The sequence below is a fragment of the Gossypium raimondii genome, chromosome 4 (assembly GCF_025698545.1).
Source record: "Gossypium raimondii isolate GPD5lz chromosome 4, ASM2569854v1, whole genome shotgun sequence".
NCBI classification, from domain to species: Eukaryota; Viridiplantae; Streptophyta; class Magnoliopsida; order Malvales; family Malvaceae; genus Gossypium; species Gossypium raimondii.
In genome coordinates this window covers 21,706,454-21,723,157 of record NC_068568.1, presented here as the reverse complement: position 1 = coordinate 21,723,157, position 16,704 = coordinate 21,706,454, and the positions used below count along the sequence as shown (strand labels likewise).

The following is a 16,704-nucleotide window of genomic DNA, read 5'->3' as shown; positions in this document are numbered from 1 at the left end:
CCATGATGATTTATAGTGGTTCGACCTCAATTGCCTACTTTACTACCTTAGCTTGCCACAATTAAGGATTTTCCCAAATTCACTAATTTGGCAACCTTTGAGGATAATCTTTAACCTTACAATCTCTCTTAAGGTATATGCCCCAAAATCTTAAGATACAACTCCCTTAAGGTTTCTACCCAAACCTTAAGAATAAACCCTCTTTTAAAGAGAAACAAATAAGCAAACAAAGAAACAATCCTTACAAGATTAGGATGTCTGCCAATTAAGCACAAATACAAAGAAAAACACTTGAGCCAAATGAATACAATGAAAGCTCACAAGTGTTTATAAGAAAAGGTATGAAAGAATTAAGCTCTAGGTTGTTTTTATTGATCTTTAAGCTTTACACATGTCTCTTGTTGTTGCTAAACCTTTGGAAAATGGTATTTATACCCTCTAATTGGTTTTTAACCATTGTGGTTGTAGAAGTGAATGTAGCCATTGAGGAAGAAATACCAGGTTATTAACTTCACCTGCAGCAACAAGTATCGATACCTACTAAAAGGGTATCGATATTTTTTGTAATTAACACTGATTTTAGTGACTGTTGGAGCAGGAATATCGATACCTTAGGAAATATATCGATACTTTAAGAAAAGTATCGATACTGGATCGATACCTACCAGGGTTTGAAAATTACAGAACGTCAATTTGGTATCAATTATCATAGGGGTATTGATACCTTGTAAATTATCGATACTTAGACAAAATGTATCGATACTTTTTGTCCTGAAGCAATTCTAACTTGTTTAAAAATGGTTAAAACATATCTGTCAATGTTCGACTCAATTAAAACCATCTCAACTTGATTTTTATGAAATTGTTCAACTTTCATTTTATTCAAAACACTTTAATTTGTTATATCAAAATGTATTATCCAATAAGGCTTAGTTTAACAATCTCCTATTTTTATATAACAAAACATTTTGTAAACTTCTTTTGAATAGGTTGCTCCCCTTAATTAAAGTCTTTTCCAATTTAAGCTCCCTTATATAAAAATCATTTTTATTTAAGGCATAAATATTTGGAGCATAAAATTTGAAATAAGCTCAAATTTGACATTCATTTTGCTTTGAAAACATAGTCACTAAAACGGCATATTAGTAATCAATCAACCATAAAATTTACCTTTCTCTTCTCTCTATTTTCGTTATATCAAAGAAATAATGAAGTAAAATCAATAGGAAAAGAATGTGGTTAGTCCAAATATAGATATATTAAAAATAAAGAACAAATGAACTACCATACCAAATAACATTAAGGTGCAATCACATAGAATTTGCATTTGTTCACGTTGAAGCAATGCATCTTACCTACAAACATAGAATTAAGTGTTTGGTACCCAATTTCTTTTAGGTCCATAATCATTAGTCTTCAAAATCCTAGTCCCTTTTTGTATCCATTTTGAAAGAGCTTCCTTGTCTTGAGTAGCACTAAGTCCTTTAGGGACCCATACACTCTTAACAAGTTTTCCCCTTTAAAATCTTGAGGGACCTCTATGTTTTATAGAAAGTAAAGTTATTTTTAACAATGTTTTGTTTTGAATTTTCTCCTTTTTCAAAAACTTTGTTAGAGTGAGTTTTTTTCACTCTTAAGCAACTCAAGTTACTTTTAATGATCCTCATGAACTTTTGAAAGTATATGCAAGTCTAAATTTTTCTTGCATATTGTTTACTTTCTCTTCAAGTTCATGATTGGTTTTGGAAAGTAAGTCATTTTCATTTCTCAATTTTGAAACATTTTTCTTGTGTTTTGACATCATGACTTCAAATTCCAAACCCTATTCATCATAGGCATCTTCTAACTCATCAAAAGAATAATCATTTAAAGTAGATGAGTTAGAAGTTACCTTAGGATCATTGATGGCCATAAGGCGTAAGTAGGCCCTTTGTTTGCTAAACCCCTTCTTTTTAAGCTAAGGACAATCATACTTGATGTGTCCCAATTTCTTGCACTCATAGTAAATAGTGGGATCTTTCTCCTTGGTAGATTCAAGCTTGAGTCCTTTTTTCTTTTGAAATTCTCTTCCTTTGTTGGACCTCATGAATCTCTTGAATCTTCTAGCAAACATCTCCATCTCTTTATCTTCATCCACCTCTTCACCTGATTCACTGTCGTTATTAGTGGTGGATTTTAGAGCTTTACCAACATTCTTCTTCATAACTCATTCTTATTCACTCCCTTTGTTAAGCCTCATCTCATATGTAAGCAAAGAACCGATGAGCTCATCCAATGACAAAGTTACTAAATTCTTTGCTCCTTCAATTGCAGTCACCTTGGCTTCCCATGATACAGGTAAGCTATGAAGCACCTTCCTTGTCACCTCTTCATTTGGATAAGTCTTCCCATAAGACGTCAATCCATTTATGATGGTTGTAAATCGATTGGACATCTCCTTAATATCTTCTTTAGGCTTTCTCTTGAAAATTTCGTAGTTGAGAGTAAGGATTCCAAGTTTAGACTTCTTCACTTGGCTAGTGCCTTCATAGCTGACTTCAAGTTTGTCTCATATCTCCTTGGTGTTTGAACAAGATGAAACTTTACTATACTCATCTAAACCAAGTGCACAAAATAGAGTATGCATTATAACACCCCTAACCCGTATCTAATGCCAGAATAGGGTTACGGAGCATTACCGGACTTATAACTCAAACAATTATACTTTTTATATTCATTTCTCATTCTAAACAAAAGTCATTCAAATTCATTCATATAGTCCCTAATACGGGCCTTCGAGACCCTAAATACTCATTAAAAGTGGTTCAAGACTAAGCCGAGTACTTAAGAAATTTTTTAGGAAAACATGGAAAATTTTCAAAGTGCAGGGGACACACGCCCGTGTGTCTCACACGGCCAAGTGAAACACCCGTGTCTCAAGCCGTGTAGGCATTCAAAATGGGGACACACAGTCATGTCTGAGCCCATGTAACTCACTGACTTGGGTCTCACGGCCAGACCATACGCCCGTGTAACCTTCGAAATGGCCTCACACGTCCGTGTGCCAGGCCGGGTGAAAACTGGAGGGTATACTGACTTGTGCAACACGGCCAAGCCACACACCCGTGTGCTAGCCCGTGTGAAGCTACTGACTTGATTTCTATAGTAGTATCAGGGGACACATGGCCATGTCACCTGGCCATGTGTCATACACGGCTGAGACACACGCCCTTGTGGACAAAAATAGGCCGTTTTCCAAGCCATATTTCTCACATAAAATTGGTAACAACCTACACACATCAATATGCATATAACCATGGAATAAATAGGCATTCAACTCCAACCAATGTCAAGTTAATAACATGTAATAATAGCAGATACTATCATGATACATATAGGCACCTCCAATGGCCACTAATAATCTTGCCAGCTATGTCTCCAAATATACCTAATTGGTCAAACACATATATGCAAACTTTGTGCCTAAAAACCTAACATGTATGCTATTTATAAATCTCAACCATTTGGTACCCAAATACCAATTCACAACCAAGTCATTCACATAACAACCATACATCATATACTATAAGGCCATTTATACATATACACATACCAAAATACATGACCACCTTACAAGCCGATTCAAATGGCCAAAACTCAATGAAACATATAGGCCACATTAGCTAAAATACCTATACATGCCATTTAACCAAAATATAAAGTCCAAAGTACCAAAATAAGAGTTTGATAGTGTGATGCAAATATCCAACGACTTCTAAACCGAGCGAGCTTCCAAAGCACTATAAAACATGGAAAAAAAACAGAGTAAGCAACTAAGCTTAATAAGTTCGTAAAACACAGAATAAAACTTACCGTATAACCACAAATTTAGGTAAATAACTCAAAGCATAACTCAATTCAATTTTGGCCAAAGCCTATCACATAACCATTCACCAAGTTAGCCATGTATACATATAAAAACTGAGAATCATGTATGAACTCAACAATTATTAAATTTCCATATACATGTAACATATCTACCCTATATCCGTATATCATATATATAAAAACCATCTCCATGTAAATACTTGTACTAGTTCGTATCAAACTTATATAATCTCGTAATAACACTATGTCCGTTGAACCACTTAGAATCTTGTTAGATACGCGGGTAGCACACATGAGGTTTACTGAATTGTAATCTGTCAATTCCTGTACATGTAGGCTCATACGAGCGATAAACAGTAAGCTACTCTGAGCTGAATATTGGTAAGCTCCTACGAGCTACAAATGGATAAGCTCGTATGAGCTGTGGTGAGTCCGCAACACATGCAGGACCTCAACAAAAACGGTAACCCTAATGACATGTCATTTGCATCCTACGAATTTCTAAGGTTCAAACGGGGCTCGGTATTCTTCGTACTATATCAGTTATGCGTTCAATAATTATACACCGTAATTACTCAATCCAAATACAAATATTTCAATTAAAATATATAAATACACAATGTAAATACACGAACTTACCTCGAATTAGTACGGAGTAAGTCAACCGATCAATCCAATACTTTTTCTTTCCCTCGATTTAATTCCGAACGTGGCTTTTCTTGATCCATATAATCAAATTTAACAAATTTAACCTTTATTCTTATTCAAATTAATCCAAAATTCATGTTATGGAAAAATTATTATTTTGACCCTATACTTTTGACTTCTTTATAATTTAGTCACTAGGCTCGTAAAATGAAATTTATGCAATTTCATCCATACCCAAGCCTAACCAATTTCTGTATATGCTCATAGCAACCCAAACATTTCACAATTTCACACATTTACCACTCAAATTTTACATTTCTCAATTTAGCCCCTAATTGACCATTTCATTAAAAATCTCTTTACAAAAGTTGTTTAACTAACAACAAAAATTCATTTTCTTCCATTAAACTTAAAAAAAAAACTAACATGATCACATGGAAAAACCCTAAAATTTTAAGCATATTGCAATTTAATCCTCTTTTTAGCTAGATTAAGCTACAACGATCCTAGAAACATAAAAATCAACAAAAACAGGACAAAGTATCACTTACATGCAAGGGAATTAAGTGGCTGGCTTCAAAACCCCTATTTTCCTTGTGGTTTTTGGTGGAAACGATGAAACAAATGGGTTGATAATTTGTTTTATTTAATTTATCCATTTATTTACTATTTACCATTTTAACCTTACCTAACTTTAAAAATAACAAAATTGCCATGCCATGCTCATCCACTATCACTTTTAATGGTCTAATTATCATATAAGGACCTCCAAATTAAAGTTATATAGTTATGTAACACCTTTAGCTAATAGAATACAACTTTCATACTTTATGCGATTTAGTCCTTTTTCACAAATTAAGCATACAAACGGTAAAATTTCTTAACAAAATTTTTATACTATCATATTATCATGTTGTAGATACTAAAAAATATTAAAATAAATTTTACAACATCAGATTTATGGTCTCAAAACCACTATTCTGATTTCACTAAAAACGGGCCGCTACATGCATTGCCTTGGCATTTGGTTGCATGTTCTTCCTATCTTCCTCATTCCATTCATTATTGCTATTTAGAAAAAAGATCTCTCCTTATTTCTTTTGAGGTATGGTTGGACCATCCGTGATGATGTCCCATACGACATAATCATTAGCTTGTATATACAAAGTCATTCTAGTTTTCTAATAAGAATAATTTGCACCATTGAAATGAGGGCGTCTATTGATGGATTGAGACTCACAAGGAATATTGACATGAAAGTAAATGTCATTGTTGTCTAATAAGTTTATGATCGTTTTGAGCTTCTCTGAGGATATTCTCTTGGTTGTTAAACAGTCTTTAGACGCTAGCTTTGATACCAATTGTTAGCTCAAAAGGATCAACTCAAAATTGTTGATATTGAGGTTGAATTAGCCTTTGAGAAATTATGGTAGAAGCAATGAAAAATATGCAACAAAGACCACGATGATTTATAGTGATTCGACCCCAATTGCCTATTTCACTACCTTAGCTTACCACACCTAATGATTTCCCCAAATTCACTAATTTGGCAACCTTTGAGGATAATCTTTAACCTTACAATCTCTCTTAAGATTTATGCCCCAAAATCTTAAGATACAACTCCCTTAAGGTTTCTACCCAAACCTTAAGAATAAACCCTCTTTCAAAGAGAAACAAATAAGCAAACAAAGAAACAATTCTTACAAGATTAGGATGTCTGCCAATTAAGCACAAATACAAAGAAAAACACTTGAGCCAAATGAATACAATGAAAGCTCACAAGCGTTTATAAGAAAAGGTATGAAAGAATTAAGCTCTAGGTTGTTTTTATTGATCTTTAAGCTTTACACATGTCTCTTGTTGTTGCTAAACCTTTGGAAAATGGTATTTATACCCTCTAATTGGTTTTTAACCATTGTGGTTGTTGTAGAAGTGAATGTAGCCGTTGAGGAAGAAATACCAGGTTATTAACTTCACCTACAGCAACAAGTATCGATACCTACTAAAAGGGTATCGATATTTTTTGTAATTAATACTGATTTTAGTGACTGTTGGAGCAGGAATATCGATACCTTAGGAAATATATCGATACTTTAAGAAAAGTATCGATACTGGATCGATACCTACCAGAGTTTGAAAATTACAGAACGTCAATTTGGTATCAATTATCATAGGGGTATTGATACCTTGTAAATTATCGATACTTAGACAAAATGTATCGATACTTTTTGTCCTGGAGCAATTCTAACTTGTTTAAAAATGGTTAAAACGTATCTGTTGATGTTTGACTCAATTAAAACCATTTCAACTTGATTTTTATGAAATTTCTCAACTTTCATTTTATTCAAAAACACTTTAATTTGTTATATCAAAATATATTATCCAATAAGGCTTAGTTTAACAAATTCCTAAACAAAAGTGTTCGAAAAATATATCTCAATTTTGGATGCAAGATCATTTCAAGACTACTAGTGGCTAGGATAAAACTGATTCTTAAAAAAGTGATTCATACTGCATAAGTGGCTTTCTTTGAAGGGATGCAAATTCAAGACAACATCATTATTGCGCATGAAATGTTCAATGCTATTAAGGAGAGTAAAGGGGGGAAGAAGAGCGTATTTGCTATATAACTCGATGTAGCAAAGCATACAATAAAGTGGAATGGGTTTTCCTTAGGTTTTTTATGAGGAAGATGGGCATTTTTTCAATATGGATTGAAAGGATCAATGAATGCTATAAATAATAGTCATTTATTCCAATAAAAATAGGAGGTCATCAAAGTTAAAGTACATAGATTTTAAATTCTTGGTTATTAAAGAAAGAGTTCAAAGTGGTCAGGTGTTTATAAGTATATCGGGACAAATACCATAGTTGCGAATCTACTTACTAAGAGACTACCACCCATGGTTTTTATGAGCATACTGCTCATATAGGTATAATGTCATTTCAGGATATTCAATTTTAATGGGAGTTTGTAATTTTAAATGTTTTTCTATTATAGATACATTTAGTCAATATAGTTTATGGATATTTTAAGATTATTTTCTACAAAAATATGGTTTATTCACACTCTAATTTCGATAAGGTCTGATATCAGTAAGGCTTAAGAAGGAGCAATAGGAAATAGGCATTTTTACATCACACTACATGTAATTTCCATGCTACACATCCTGTAACAGCCCATTTTCAGTGAAATTGGAGTAGTGGTCTCGGGACCACAAATTTGAGGTCAAAAAATTTATTTTAATATTATTTTAATGTCTAAAAAATTATAGTATTATAGTATACAAATTTTGTTAAGAAATTTTACCGTTTATATGCTCAATTTGTGAAAAATGACTCAATCGCGTAAAGTGTGAAAGTTGTGTTCTATTAGCTAAAGGTGTTAAATAGCTATAGAACATTAAAGTGGAGGTTCTTATATGATAATTAGATCATTAATTGAGTTAGTGGATGTGCATGACTTGGCAATTATGAAAATTTTAAAGTTAGGTAAGGCTAAAATGGTAAATAAGTAATAAATGAGTAAATTCAATAAAACAAAATACCAACCTATTTGCTTCATCTTCTCCAATAAAAAACACAAGGAAAATAGATATTTTTGAGCTTAAAAATTCAGCTAGAAGAAGACCTTGCATGTAAGTGATTTTGGTGTTCATTTTTGTTGATTTTTATGTTTTTGGAATCATTGTAGCTTAATCTAGCTAATTAGGGGACTAATTTGCAAAACTATTGAATAGTTTGAGTTTTTCCATTGATGCATATGTTAGAGTTTTAAAGTTTAATGGAAGAAAATGAATCTTTGTTGTTAAATAAAAAACTTTTGTTAAGTGAGTTTTGTTGAAATTGTCAATTAGAGGTTAATTTGTGAAATATGAAAATTGTGTGGTAAATGTGTGAATTTGTGAAATGTATGGGCTGCTATAAGCACATATATAATTCGGCTAGGATTAGGTTTGGATGAAATTGCATGAATTTCATTTTATGAGGTTGGGGACTAAATTGTAAGGAAGTCAAAAGTATAGGGGCAAAATGGTAATTTTTCCATAAGATGATTTTTTGATTGAATTTAATAGAATAATGATTAAAAGAGTTAAATTTGATTATATAGATAAAGAAAAGCAACATACGAAATTAGATCGAGGGAAAGATAAAGATATAGATTAAACGATCGTTTTTTTCCGTACGAGTTTGAGGTAAGTTCGTGTAATTTAAATTGCGTATGTATATGCTTTAATTGAAATATATGTATGTGAATGGTTTAATTATTATGTATAATTAACGAACGCACAAACAACGACATACAAATAATACCGAGCCCCATTTGAACCTTAGGAATTCGTAGGATACAAATGACATGTCATTAGGGTTACCAATTCCAGCTCTTATGAGCTTACAGATACTCAGCTCGTATGAGCTTACCATTATTCAGCTCGGAGGAGCTTACTGTTTATCGCTCGTATGAGCATACATGTATAATAATTGACGGATTATAATTCAGTACACCTTGTGTGTACTACCTGCGTATCTCAGGATATTCTAAGTGGTTCAATAAACATGGTGTTATTACGAGATTAAACAATTTCGATACAAACTAATACAGATATTTACATGGAAATGATTTGTATATGATATACGGATACAAGGTACTAATGTTATATGTACATGGAATTTAATAATTGTTGAATTCATATAGGATTCTTGGTTTTATATGAATACATGGCTAACTTGGTTATTGATTATGTGATAGGCTTTGGCCATATTGAATTATGTTATGCTTTGAATTACTTACCTAACTTGTGGTTAAATGGTAAGTTTAATTATGTATTATACGAACTTACTAAGCTTAATTGCTTACTCTGTTTATTTTTCCATGTTTTATAGTGATTCGGAAGCTCGCTCAGATTGAAAGTCGTCAGGGATCTCATCACACTATCAAACGTTATTTTGGTACTTTGAACTTTAAATTTTTGGGTTAAATGGCATGTATAGGTCATTTTGGCTAATAGTAACCTATATGTTTTGTTGTGTTCTACCCATTTGTGTTGGCTTGTTTTGTGAACATACTTTTTGATATGTAAATATGTAAATAGCCTTATGGTATGTGTTGTATGTTTGTCTTGTGAATGCCTTGGTTGTGAAGTGGTATTTTGGGTACCAAATGGTTGAGATTGATAAATGGCATGCATGTTAAGTTTTAGGTACAATGACTCATATATGTGTGTGACCATTTCGAAGGGTACACGGCCTGGTACACGAGCGTGTGGTTTGGCCGTGTGACCTAAGTTAGTATGCTCACTAGTTTGGACACGGGCGTGTGGCCCCATTTCAAATGCCCACACTGCCTAAGACACGGGCGTGTCTCTTAGCCGTGTGACACACACGGCCTAGCCACACGAGCGTGTCTCTTGGCCTTGTGAGACACACGGCCTGGCCACACGAGTGTGTCTCTTGGCCATGTGAGACACACAGCCTGGCCACACGGGCGTGTATCTCCTGTACCTTTGAAAATTTTACATGTTTTCTGAAAAATTGCTTGAGTACTCGATTTAGTTCTGAACCATTTTTTAATGTTTATTTTGGGCCTCGAAGGCTCTTATTAGAGACTATATGAATGTTTATGAATGATTTTCTATTTGAATGAGAAATGTACATGAAATGTTTGATTGATTGAGTTATAAGTCCGGTAATGCTCCGTAACCCTGTTTCGACTTTGGATACAGGTTAGGGGTGTTACACATCCACACTTTATCTATGTTATTCGATTGTGTTAATATACATGATTAGGGATGGATTTAAATACGATACATGTAACAAACTAACTTTGGTTCTATGTTAATATAATTAATAAATGAGATTGTTCAGAATACCTTTTGGTCATGGTAGTAAAGTTTTGAGCTCATAATGTTATATAATGACATGTAATAATAAGGTAATTAGTATATATGTGTGGTCCGGTGAGAGATTGTTGGATAATGTGGACATCACATATATAATAAGAATAATTACAAGCTATTATTTACTATCATAAAAGGTTAACCCAAATTAAAAGTGATATAATTCGATTAAGGTTTATTGAGCTTCAATTATTAAAGGTTAGTTTATCATTAAGGTTGAAAAGTGCTATGAAAAAAGCTTTTTAAAAAGTATCGTTGAAAAGTTTAATAGTATTTTGCTGTCAAAAAGTACTTTTAAGAAGATAAAATGTCAATTTTAGATATGATGTTGTAAAGTAGAATATTTAATGGGGGATAAAAAGGTGGTTCCATTGAAAAATATTTTTCCAAAAGCCAAAGCTACAAAATTTGGCTTTTTAGCTTGGATTAAAATTCAAGTTTAAAATTAAGGTTTGGATTAAAAATTGCTTATTTACCAAATTTTTTGGTTTGAAATCAAGATTTGGGTTGTAAAGTGCTTTTTAACCTAATGGCAAACAAAGCCTAACTAAAATACAAGTTAAATATGTGTAGATACTATAATATCTAATTTCTAATTGATGATGTGTTGATTAGAAATTAAAATTAATGCTAAAAGTTATATATTAGGATTATAGTCTCCAAATTATACATATGTAACTATTTTGACATTCTATCTTTAGAAAAGCAAAGATTTACTTTCTCTAAAATATTTGTGTTAATTTGAAAAATCAAAACGATAAAACTAAAATTCCAAAACATATTAAGGAATTCAAGTATGCTTTCAATAATCTAATCGACAAATATTAATTTATTAAGTTTTATATCAAAATTTTTAATTCAAACATGGTTAAATTAAGAAATTTAAAATTGTTTTAGGTAGGAGTTCAACTTTTGATGTTGTATTTTATTTCATTCTATATAAATGTTCTTTTTCCTACCACTATAATATTATATAATCTAGCATTTATTAAAAGTATTGAACTTTGCAAACATGATTAGCCGGAAATTAAGAAAAGAAGAATAAAAAAATTTCATTTTGATAATACTTAGATTTTAGAAGTCGAAACATAATGTGATGTGTTGAATCTTGCTGATATGAGAATATTATATTTTGAAATGAAATTTAGTTGATACGGAAGGATGGTGTGGGAATAGGTAGCCGAAATTCCCGGCTTGAAAATAGGCTTCGCCCTCTCTCCTCATTCTGCTCCGCTCTCTCAATCATTAACTACTCCACTTTCTCCGCTTTTATATCACTCACACCACTTCCTCTGACGCTAGGTTCTGTAAACATCGAATTGCTAATCAATTGACTGCGATTTTACAGCTGGCAAGTCACCCTTAAGCCATTTCTTTTCTTAATAGATAAAATTTTCACCATCAAATTAGATAAAATCTCGTAATTGATATAATGCACATTTTTTTCTATTTAAAAATAGTTAATCGAGTCTTAGTATGTATATTGTTGTCAATATAAGAAGACGTGAGTTCAAGTGTGCTGAAGCACATTGTTCTCCTATTTGGATTGGACAGAAACTATGGATAGTTTTAGGCATTGTGTTAAAATGTATAATTTTAAACTATCATAATTATTTCTTATATTTTATTTTCTTTCTTTTTTTTTACTTAGAGTGTAACCTCAAACTTAAAAAAAAAACTAGTAAGCCCTTTTTTATTTTTTATTTTTATTTTCTTGCACTTGATTGAGTGCTTGAACTTTTAAAAATTCATCAAAAACAGTCTTAAATTAAAAAAAAAATCAATTAAGTTTATACTCTTTTTCACTCAATTGTGTATTTAAACTTTCAAAATACATCCAAAAAACCCTTTGACCACTAACTTTAACAGTCAACTGGTAAAGTTAGTTGCCCCTAATTTTTTTAGTTAAAGCCATCCCGTGTCACAACCACAGCGTGACATATGACAAAACATTATAAAAAATAAAAATAAATAAAAATTTTAAAATTTTAAAATATATATAAATTAGAAAAAAATTGTAAAAATTTATAAAAATCATAAAAAATTATAAAATGCATTTTAACCATTAACTTTAACAGTTGACCGTTAAACTTAACAACCCTTGGTTTTTTTAGTTAAAGTCATCGCGTGCCATAACTCAACGTGACATGTGATGTGGCGAAAATTGATAAAATAAAAATAAAAGTTATAGAAAAATTATAAAATATCTTTTTGGTACGATAATTTTTATAAATTTTTTATGAATTTTATATTTTTTATAATTTTCTTACGACTTTATAAAATTTTATAATTTTTTAAGATTTTTATAATTTTTAATAAATTTTAAATATTATTTATATTATTTATTAAAATTTAATCATTGTTGTTGATTTTTATTTTTTATTATTTTTTTACCACATGTCATGACGTGGTTGTAACACGTGGTGACTTTAATTGAAAAAAATTAAGGACGATTAATTTTAACGGTCTACTATTAAAGTTAATGGTCAAAGGGTTTTTTTAATGCATTTTGACAATTCAAGTACCCAATTAAGTACCAAAAAAAAAAAGAAATAGGAGCTTAATTACTTTTTTGAAAAATTTTGAAGACATTTTTTATGATTTTAAAATTTCAAGTACTCAATTTGAGAATAAAAAAGAATGAAAGAGTTTAATTATTTTTAAAAAAAAAGTATAAGAATTTTTACAACTTTAAACATATTTTTCTACCAAATACACTTAAAAACTATTTTTTATCCACTTTTTTACTCCCTTCTTTCATCCATTTACTTTCCAAGGTTATTAAAGGGTTGCAGCCGTGAAAATAGACCAAAATTAGAAGCATATTTTTGACAAACGAAAGGGGACATAAATGTCTGTTTCAAAATGTGATGATAGGTGAAACAAATGAATACATATATGTAGAGAGTAAAACAGTCAACATTCTAAAATTCTCAACTCTTTACCTTATTACCCATTCCCATCCGCTTTCAAAATTTCAACCATTTCCCAAAGGAAAAAGAAAGTTAGAATTTCAATTTCACAGGCTCGTGATTGTGAATTTTTTACCACTCCCTCCTTTCCATGCTTGTGTCATTCACACTCATTTATTTATTCTTATGTTAAACCATTGGTCTAATTTTTTCAGCAGTCCCTGTACTCTTTACATTTTTAAAATTTAATCTCTACTAATTGATATTTAACAGAATTTAGTTAAAAATGTTATGACTTTTGAATAAAAAGTTGAATGCAATATATTTAAATTTAGAAAAAATGTTATCAAATAAATAAAAAGACTACATACTTGAATTTAAATATATAAACAAAACTGTGTTTGTATAAAATAAATGACCGTATTTGGCATTCAGTCATGGCAATCAAACTCCACTCATCAACATCAACCCAAAGCTTTTGTGTAATCATTTTAGCTGTTATTTAACACTTTTTTTTCATTAAACAAAAGTGTGCTCCATTACCTAAAAGAAAAAAAAGTGTGTCATGTTTTAATCAATGTTGCTTTTATGGATTTACTTAAAAAAATCATGCTCTCCTTTTACAAATCTAACTTTTACTACTTATAAAGTACAATAAACTTACCTTTTAAAATTGATTTTTATAAATTAAACATTTTTTAATTAATTAATTAATAATTGAAATATGAAATTTACATGATGCTCGTGAAATTTTATTAAAATAAGAACAAAAAATTTACAACCGTATCTACAGATCCTTGTATCAAGTAAAACCAAATCAAAATTTAAAAAGAGGGGGGGGATAGGAAAAATCAATGTGCATTTCATTTTTCTTACCTTGTCAAAACAGTCAGTCATCGTGTGACGTCACCACGAAAGAGAATTTTGAAAAATAGGCGGGACCCGCAAGTTACCCAACTACGACCGCAGACCAACCCGCGCTTGAGCTGTGCCCCACAACTGTCATCACGCACCTCAGATTAACGGCTCCGATCTCCTACCGGATGCGAACCGCTTCATTCCACCTAGACTGACCGGTTCACTCTCCATAATTTCAGGCTCCATCGATATTGCGTCACGATCATCTGGTGGCAAACGAGACCTAATGTCCCTATTCCCTGGCGGCCACTGGGCTACTGGAAGCGCGTCTGATTCACTTGCTTTCCCACTGGACCTGAAAATAGCACGAAAACTTGAAAATAAACCGCTTCTTTTGCCCGTCGTTTTCTCTTTAACTGTTTCAACTCCGGTCGATTTTTGGCTGTTCTTTTTTAGCCGGCCATTCCGGTCACGCTTCGATCTCACTCTTCCCATACAAGAAACCTTAGGTGAAGATGGTTCAACAACTGGCCGATCCGATTTAACTGAGCCAGGCCGTTTAGGAAACAATCTAGTGTTCCCAGGTTTCCTGTTCTTCGTTTCGACAAAGCAAGACTTCTGCGGTTTCGGTAAGCCGATGATGGAAGCTTTAGACTTTCTCAGAGAAAAGCGTTGAGAATTGGAGATCGAGTTAAGATTAGGGTTGAGGTTTGCAGAGTTGGGACCTGAGTTTCCTTTATGCGAATCTTTCCGTTCGTAAAAGGCGTTACGATCGAACCAGTCGAACTCGGCGTCTTTGGATAAGCAAAACGATTCTGGCGGGAAATCCGACGGGATTTCTTCTTCAATATGTTTCTCCGCCGGGTGGAGGTGGTCGTCGGAATCACTTTCGCTGGTTGCTAAAGTCTCGCAAATGATTTTGTTGTCGCAAGAGCCCCCGGCACAGGCGGAAACAAGGGTTTCTAAATTGCCTTGTGGCATTGTACGAAGGAAAAAATACACGCGCACTTGAATGTAGAAAAGGGTAGAAGTTTGACAGAGAGGAAGGTCGAATTGAGAATATTTATATATAAAAAAAGTAAATTGTTTTTTCTTTCGGAAAATTGAGAGAAAAATTGATGCTTTGGGTGGGAGAGTTTCAACGTTGTTGACTAGCGTTTGCTTCCTTTTTATGGTTTGAGATTATTTCTGATTCAGATAAAGTGAATTAGATAAATTCTCGTTTTCAAAAGATTTATTTGGAGGTATTTTCATTTTATTAAAAATGCAATAAAATTTAAATGATGTAGAATTTAAACCCATAATATTTATAAAATAAAATATTAATTTTATAACTGAATCAATAATATTTACATAAATAATGTATTTGTATTTTTTATATGAAGCATTTATGTGTTTAAATTTCTATTTTAATTGCAGTTTAATCTAGTTTTTCATTTCATATTTTATTATTAATTAATTTAAAATGATAAGTTTATTAATATCTATATTCTAAATGAGTAATTTTGGTTAAAATGTTTTTCAAACTTATTAAAATTCAAAATCTAAGCAGCTAAATATAATTAAAAGTATCAAAACATATAATTTAAAAAAGGGGATTCAGAATTGTTTTGAATTAATAGAATATGTATTTAGGAAATAGAAAAGAACCCACAGAAATTCTTTGCTTGCGAAATCCAGATACTAGTAGCAGTAGGAAACCACTTCATGCATGACGTAAAGGTCTTGGTTGCTTGATGGATATAGGTAAACATGGACAAATTTTAGTTTTCATATATGTAATAGAAAATATATCCACAATCGTCCAAAAAGTTAGATAGGATAGTGCGTGTTCTTTTTCTTCTAGATCCTTTTGTCTTTCTTTCTCGTTTTATGCTCAAGTTCAACCAACTCCACTAAAACAAATTCATATAATTTGTTTAGTTTTACTACATACCCTAAATGCGTGTGCAAATATATATTACTGATTTCATTTATATCAAATAAAGTTTACAGTGGTCAGTCACGATTCGTGTAGAGAGCTGGAAGAGGCGTTATGAATACTCATGAGTAAAAAAAGATGTTAGTGAATAGAGAGGAGATCCTGAAACCCTTCTCGAGGCATCATGTGTTTGTCTTTCACCCATTTCATATTCTCTATAGTTGATCAGTCGATCTATTGGTATCACTTTTTCTTAAGTAACGGTTGTTTTACAAGGATAATAGTAAACATGATGTATGGATATGTTGCTTTTGTCAGAGGTGTCATCTTCATAATTTGTGGGTTCGCGAGTGGAACCTCTCTAAGCTCTAGTTGGTACGATTTGGTTCTTGTGAGTTTCTAGCTCGCAAGGTATTCTATAAGATCAGTTTGCGAGATGTAAGTATAATTAATTAATTAATTTAGATGAATAATTCAAAGATTTGATGATATTATAATAAAATTTTATAAAAGAAATTGTTGGGAAATCAAAATTTATAAAAATGTAAGCAAATATATATAATTTATAATATAAAAAAGGCGTAAAATGTAATATGAAAAT

At 31.7% G+C, this 16,704-nt stretch overlaps 1 protein-coding gene across 1 annotated transcript; it reads right to left on the bottom strand.

Moving 5' to 3' along the window:
• Positions 1 to 14,054: 14,054 nt before the first annotated feature.
• LOC105766656 (hypothetical protein) lies at positions 14,055 to 15,324 on the bottom strand. Its single transcript, XM_012586201.2, has one exon. It carries the CDS (start codon positions 15,161 to 15,163, stop codon positions 14,339 to 14,341), a length of 825 nt encoding a protein of 274 aa, XP_012441655.1. The 5' UTR covers positions 15,164 to 15,324; the 3' UTR covers positions 14,055 to 14,338.
• Positions 15,325 to 16,704: the final 1,380 nt, after the last annotated feature.

Coding starts and splice junctions, on each gene's coding strand:
- LOC105766656 (XM_012586201.2), bottom strand. CDS start 15,163: ATGCCACAAGGCAATTTAGAAACCCTTGTTTCCGCCTGTGCCGGGGGC.